At 33.7% G+C, this 7,461-nt stretch overlaps 1 protein-coding gene across 2 annotated transcripts; it reads left to right on the top strand.

Annotated features, from left to right (window-relative positions):
- The first annotated feature begins 403 nt into the window (after positions 1-403).
- On the top strand, positions 404-6,513 carry LOC107900603 (aldehyde dehydrogenase family 7 member B4). Of its 2 annotated transcripts, none has more exons than XM_016826266.2 (16): positions 404-584; positions 787-923; positions 1,322-1,408; positions 1,520-1,651; positions 2,343-2,415; positions 2,765-2,787; positions 2,877-2,940; positions 3,223-3,268; positions 3,891-4,071; positions 4,304-4,480; positions 4,591-4,755; positions 5,206-5,346; positions 5,450-5,547; positions 5,708-5,857; positions 6,018-6,085; positions 6,173-6,513. In XM_016826266.2, the coding sequence occupies exons 2-15, from the start codon at positions 789-791 to the stop codon at positions 6,070-6,072; spliced, it is 1,527 nt and encodes a 508-aa protein (XP_016681755.2). In that variant the 5' UTR covers positions 404-584; positions 787-788; the 3' UTR covers positions 6,073-6,085; positions 6,173-6,513. The 2 variants fall into 2 exon arrangements, with proteins under 2 accessions (XP_016681755.2, XP_016681754.2); XM_016826265.2 differs by having other exon boundaries at positions 505-664.
- The last annotated feature ends 948 nt before the right edge of the window (positions 6,514-7,461 follow it).

The following is a 7,461-nucleotide window of genomic DNA, read 5'->3' as shown; positions in this document are numbered from 1 at the left end:
CCCGTGTCCATGCCAGTGTAACTTATTGACTTGGGTCACAGGTCTAAGCTTTTCATCCCTTCTTTCGCCATTGCATGTGCGACAGTGTTTCCTCCTCTAGCTATGAATTTAAAACAATAGTGCTAAGAAGCTTTGAGATAATGCTTTCACATAATTTCATAATAGTAAAAGAGGCAAAAAATTAAATGAAAAGCTAAAATAATTTTTTTTATAAAATTGAAGGGCAAAAAAATCATCATGCCTAAATATAAAACATGTTATAAATACTCATAAGACGAAAAAGTTAAAAAATTACAAAGGAAAGGACCTGATTGGAGCAGTATGATAATATAGGGACTTGTTTAAAATGTTTTAAAGTTTAGGACTTATTTAGAGTATCACCCATGATTTGGTATAATAAATAAAAAATCAGATGAGAGAGCCACCTCATGAAAAAGACAAGAACATTACGTGTGATCCATTGCAGAAGAGGATAAAGTATGGACAAAATTTATAAATATAATCTTGTACATCCCCCATACGTCACGGCTCTTTTCAGATCATAGGCCGAAAAGGCCTCAGTCTGTCTCAGTCCTCTACTTAAGGTACTCTTCTCTCTCTCCTTCGACATCAACTTCAACATATTACTTTCGCTCTCTTCCTTTGGTACTCAAGAAAAAGCAAGGTAATAGAGATCGAGTTCATGATGAATTATTAAAAACCTTTCCTCTGTTTTTGTATATATTTTGGTTGGATTTTGAAGGAAACTTCTTTTTTTTCCCTTTTTGTGTGTGTGTGCAATTGCAGAGATGGGTTTTTCAAGGAAAGAGTACGAGTTCTTGAGCGAGATCGGATTGAGTTCTGGCAATTTGGGATGTTTTGTGAATGGCACCTGGAAAGGAAGTGGCCCTGTGGTTTCTACTCTTAATCCTGCCCATAATCAGGTTCTATTTTTAAGAATGTTTTGTTTTTTTATGCTAGATAAGATGGGTTTATTATTAATTGTGGTGAGACTGATAGAATTGTCTTTCTGAGAAAATAACTTACATTCAATCTCATCGTATTTTTCCGACTTGGATCCTCCTCTATAAATCTTTAAAATAAACCAATGTTAAGACTTGCTCTTCTATTGAGTGGCAGTATTCTTGGTTTTAATTTTTAGCTTTTACTCATATGCTGCAGGTTTTCTCTTATTTTTGCTTCTGCATTTTAAAGATAATAGTAATGTTTTACAAACACACTTGCTAGTTACTGAGTACTAAACTACTTGATCCAGTCATTTAGAAACTATTAGTTTCTTCACTCCTATAATTTTAGTATTATTTCAATGTTGCTTTTGCAGAAAATTGCCGAAGTTAGTGAGGCTTCCATCCAAGACTATGAGGAAGGGATGCAAGCTTGCAGTGAAGCAGCAAAGATTTGGATGCAGGTAAGATGGACGGATACCATACTCTTAAACTTTATATTTCGGTTGGAAATTTACATTTCTTAATGCCATTTTTACTTCTCTGAACCTTTTATGCTTTATTTATTGTTTCAGGTTCCAGCCCCTAAGAGAGGTGACATAGTTCGACAAATAGGTGATGCATTGAGATCCAAACTACAGCAGCTTGGCCGCCTTGTTTCTCTTGAGATGGGAAAAATTCTTCCCGAAGGAATTGGGGAAGTTCAAGTATGTTATGCGGCCTTGTCACTGTTATCACATTGGTCTCTTTGCATATAATATGTCATAAGGCAGCCCATATTGAACTACATGAGCCATTTAGCATTTGGTTGAGTTAGTTTAAATATTTTCTTCAATCTTCACATGACTCAAGAGAGAGGTACTTTTTGTTGGGAATCTGTCAATTTCTATTTTCTGCGAAAAATAAAAGAAATTCTTTTATTAATAGTCAAAGCAATGCAGCAAGAAGACCTTGCTTCTAGACTTAAGGTTTTCACTGTGTGTAGTTTGAATTCACCAAATCTTGTAACAGTACTACTTTCTGATATTTCTCTTTTACAGCAAGTACTTTCCTTTTTCTTTTATGATTTCCACCATTCATGGAGATCATGAAATTTTTCAAGAGTTCTTCTGGAGCGGCAATGCTGTAATGTACTAATATGTATAAGTGTTATCGAATCGAAGGTGGAAGATTGTTAGTCTGCCATATCTTAGGCGTTTTTGTTGTTTATCTCATTCTGCCCACATTAGCTTTCATGATAGGATTTCCTGTACTTTTTTTTTATTGAGTGGATCAATTCTGTTGTTTTACTGGTTCATTGTCCAAATCTGTAAAAATGCATGAAAATTATGCTAACCATAACTATATATAACTATATATATTCTTTACCTATGTAACTGTAAAATGCTAATCTTGCAGGAAATCATTGACATGTGTGACTTTGCTGTGGGTTTAAGCAGGCAATTGAATGGGTCTGTAATACCTTCAGAACGTAAGTGCATAAGTCCATTAGTCATCATTACTTTATACATCCTCTTGTGTTTGGTTTCTGGATTGCTTGAATTCTGTTTATGCACTTGTGCTGAATTAACTTTTGCTGGAATGTTGAAATTTGCATGTTTACTGCTTTTGGCGTTTTCTTATCTATAATGACTGCCATCAGTTTGGATTTTATATTAAATATAGTATAAAACTGCTACTGATGTGGTACAATTTAGTACAGTAATATATGTATGTATGTATGTATGTATGTATGTATGTATGTATGTATGTATGTATGTATGTATGTAGATATAGATGGTAGGAATTTGTCCTAAAATGATTGGTTCTGTTGTTAACAGGTCCAAATCATATGATGTTGGAGGTGAGCTACTGGTTAAACATTTTTAACTTGGACTCCTAGACCAAGTCCGAGAAGAAAATTGACGTTTTGCTCTTGTATTCTGGGAACAGATGTGGAATCCCCTTGGAATTGTTGGTGTAATTACGGCATTTAATTTCCCATGTGCTGTTCTTGGTAAGTTGCATTTCCTTTATTTATAAACTAGGCATTTTTGCTGCAGGGAGACTTAAAACTTTTCTGGCATAACTGATACCAGAAAAGCTCCGTGATTCTTTTTATATTGCTTAATTTTGTTGCTTCCGGGATTTTATTTAATTGGATTCATAACTATGGAACAACGTTTAAGATAATTGATTTCTTCCTATTAAGAATGTCTTAATGATAGGCATTGAATCAAATTATTAACTGAACTTTCTGTATTTTGATAGTTCTACTTACAAATCTTGCATTGTGTAGGATGGAATGCCTGCATTGCACTGGTGTGTGGAAACTGTGTTGTTTGGTAAGGCTTGATGTCAATGTTTTCCCAATTATTATGTTTCCACTTTATTGGGGAATGTTGAATCCTTAAGCTCATATATATATATATTCTTAGTGGGTCCATTATGCCTTTTCTAATCAATTGTAAATTCCAGTTATATTTGCTTATAGAATCAGGTATATCAAGTACTATGCCTTTTTTTGTTGACGACGAATTTTCTTGGTTCTCGTTTTCAGTATTGAATTTACCTTTTGGCATTTATTTATAGCTTTCATGTGCTTGCTTCCTTTAATGGAACTTCTAATCATGCCGTAGTAAATTCTACTGATTTAGTTCACACTAATAATTGTATGTACTTCATTCCTTTCATTGAACTATAAATTGGTTCAATGCTGTAGTGCAATAATGAGATATTTACATTGGAAGATCACAAAAAATTTGATGATTCCACATCTTCTATTGATGTGTTGGCCATGGTGGTTAGCAGTGTATATTCTATGAGATACAATCCGATTGCATAATCTGATTTCCTTGAAAAGATTTCTACTTAATAAGTGTGTCTTCATTAGTTAGCATAATATGCTTTAAACAGATTTAGGTTCTCTTTCATATATTAACTTACAAAAACTGGTATGAATTGTAGGAAAGGTGCTCCAACCACTCCTCTGGTTACAATAGCAACAACAAAATTAGTGGCTGAAGTTTTGGAAAAGAATAACTTACCTGGTGCAATTTTCACATCATTTTGTGGCGGTGCTGAAATTGGGGAAGCAATTGCAAAAGATCGACGCATTAATCTAGTTTCATTTACAGGGAGTTCGAAGGTACTTCTATCCCGTGCCTATTTGACGGAATTATGTTATTACTTATTGTATTTGGAATGACAGAATAGGATGTTGTATATTTATGTTGTGGCTTACTAATTTGTTAAAGATACATTTCAAATCTGATGTTTTTTCCTATCAATTAACAAGAACTTTTATCTCCATATCTATTAGATACATGAATACTTCCATTACACTAATATTTTAATTTATATTTCACGTTCTACCTCAGGTGGGTGTAAAAGTACAACAAACAGTAAATGAGAGGTTTGGTAAATGCTTGCTTGAACTAAGTGGAAACAATGCAATAATTGTCATGGATGATGCTGACATAAAATTAGCTGTTCGGTCTGTACTATTTGCTGCTGTTGGTACTGCTGGTCAGCGCTGTACCACATGTCGTAGACTGGTACTTTTTAATTAAGTGAATCTTCTGGATTGTGATACATAAATATATATTTATATTGAGTCTTTAAACCTGCCAACGATTTTCCTGTTTTCTGTTTGCTTGTATTGAAGCTTCTTCATGAAAGTATATATCGGACTGTAGTTGACCAGCTACTTGATGTGTACAAACAAGTTAAGATAGGGGACCCATTAGAAAAGGGTACCTTGCTTGGGCCATTGCACACTTCTTCTTCAAGGAAGAACTTTGAGAAAGGAATAGAGATAATTAAGTCACAGGTGCGTTTTTTATTTATTTGTAGTTTCACTCTTAAACCGTGTTCAACCCATGTCTAAGGTTTCTCCTATCTTCTATAAAATGCCTTGACTTGAAGCTTGAATCTAATTTTTGAAGAATTCATTGGCACAATCTTTCACATAACTTTTTTGGGTTCCATGGACTTGCATGAAATGTTCTGAAAGACATCTCATGGTGTTAAAGAGATGACTATATTTATAATCTTACTTTGTGCATTAATGAATATCTGTAGCTTCAATGTTCCTAATAAGATCCCATAAATTGTTGACTTTCAACATTGTTTGGCTACCTTGAAACTCCCAGCATGGAGATTAATGTGCTGACTTTATGTATGGTTTTGTTTGATGAACCTAGAAGCTGACGTGGTTAGAATTTCAATTGTTTCATATTTTGGCTGTCATGACCTTATTCTATCTTGTGATGCTTCCCAGGGGGGAAAGATTCTTACTGGTGGCGGTATAATAGAGTCTGAGGGGAACTTTGTGCAGCCCACAATTGTTGAGATTTCTCCAGATGCCAATGTTGTTAAAGAAGAGCTGTTTGCACCAGTTCTTTATGTCATGAAATTTAAGGTCGCCTTGTTTTTCAATATTCTAGGAGACACTTTAAACAAAGTCTGTCATGTTCTAGTGTTGTGCAATGAGCTGCCGTCTGAAACCTTAACTAATTTTGCAGACTTTGAAAGAAGCAATTGAAATAAACAACTCTGTTCCTCAAGGATTGAGCAGTTCCATCTTCACTAGTAAACCTGAATTCATTTTCAAATGGATTGGGTGAGTCTCTCTGCCCGGTGTCTCAATAAGTTATTCAATTTCTACTCATTCAAAAGCTTTCTTACTAATCAAAATATGTGTATTAACAAGATGAAACTTTAGGTTGCTAGTTAATATTGCTATGGAATTATGATATAGAAACCTTGCTTCTCACATGCAGGCCACAAGGAAGTGACGCTGGTATTGTCAATGTGAACATACCAACCAATGGGGCTGAAATAGGTGGTGCTTTTGGTGGTGAAAAGGCCACAGGAGGAGGCCGTGAAGCTGGCAGTGATTCTTGGAAACAATACATGCGACGGTCAACCTGGTAAACATGATTATGAAGTCCAATTCCTTGTTTATTCTTTTTTCTTTCATTGCTATATATTGGATAAGTGTGATATAGAAAGACGAGACCAGCATTTTGGTTATCTTCAAAAGTGGGGTTTAGGTGTTTGATATTCTTCCATTAACATTCTCTTTGGCAGCACAATAAACTACGGGAGTGAGTTACCGCTGGCACAAGGAATCAATTTCGGCTAGGAATGCAGACATGGTTAAAGCACAACCGTTTTCATATAGCATTGAACTTCTCTTTCGCCCTTCTTTTAACTCTTATTATGTATGTACTTTTGAAATGCAGGGTGAGGCCTAAGGAAGCAAATTTGCATTCCTGCAAAATCAACTCCCAGACCTTTTATGCTCTACATATAGACTGGGATTTGGTTCACATAATTGTCGCTGAAAACCATTAATAGTAACATAATAATGAAAAGAGGCATAATGAAGAAATCAATGATTCCTAAAACACACTTGCTACGAAAATCAGGTGTAGTGTGTGTGCTGTAATAATTCTTATAATAGAAGCACATTATTGATCTTGTGTCATGGGTTCTAGTCCCGTGACACTTGCATCTTCTTTGGCTTTTTGGCATCTTATTCCGAAGCTTCTCTTGTTTTAATATCAATTCTACGTTTATTTTACTGATTCCTTTAATTTCTTACGCATTTGCATTACTGTCTAACTCAATCAAAATGTGTCAGGGTGCCATTCTACCTATTTGGAGTCTAGGTAGTAAATGAACTGAGTTTGAATCAATATCGCATTTGTTTATTTTAAGCTTGTTCTTGATGTCTACTAAATGTTTCATAATTTTGTGTTTAATTGTTAAAAATTATGTAGCTTTATTGAATGGAGAATATTAAAGGAACAATCAGATATGTCATTGTGCAATTAAACATTTGTTGTTCATAAAAAATAACTTTAGCTTAATTGGCATTTTTGCCGTTGCAGCGGTCAAGAGGTTGTAGATTTTAATGTGTTCTTTCTATCTAAAATTAAAAATTGCGGGTAAAAATAGGTATGGTATGAAAATATTAATGAACAATAGATATAAACCGGTTTAAAAATTATTTTTACTTTTAGGTGATAGATATAAGAATAATAAAATATAAATGCTAAATCATATTATACAGGATCGATCAATACAAGATGTGGAACTTGAATTTGACATCTTTTTCAATTTGGTATTTAAAATTTTTTTGGTGCAATTTAGTATTTAAATCTGTTGACTGTTATATAAGTTACTCAAACCTAATTTTTTTTGAGGTGGCACACACTGTCAACGTATGACTAACACAACATAGTATGGTTGATCATATGATATTATAATTTTAGAATTTCAGACGTGAAAAATGCATAAAATTTTTTATTTTTAATTTTTTATTTAAAATTAATTTTCTTGAATGTATTTTGAGAAAGTCTTAACAGAATTTAATCACTGAAAATAAGAAATTCTTTTTTTTTTCATCTGAAGTTAAATCTTAATACAACAGATTATTTGTCTTCTTCGGTTTTCTTTGAAATCAAAGAAAGGAGTCAAATTAAGTAAAATTTGTATTTTATCTTGAGCAGGTTTAATGATTTTTTTA

This window comes from Gossypium hirsutum, chromosome D06, assembly GCF_007990345.1.
Source record: "Gossypium hirsutum isolate 1008001.06 chromosome D06, Gossypium_hirsutum_v2.1, whole genome shotgun sequence".
NCBI lineage: Eukaryota > Viridiplantae > Streptophyta > Magnoliopsida > Malvales > Malvaceae > Gossypium > Gossypium hirsutum.
Note: the sequence above shows the minus strand (reverse complement) of the source record. Positions and strands in the feature narration are given on the sequence as shown.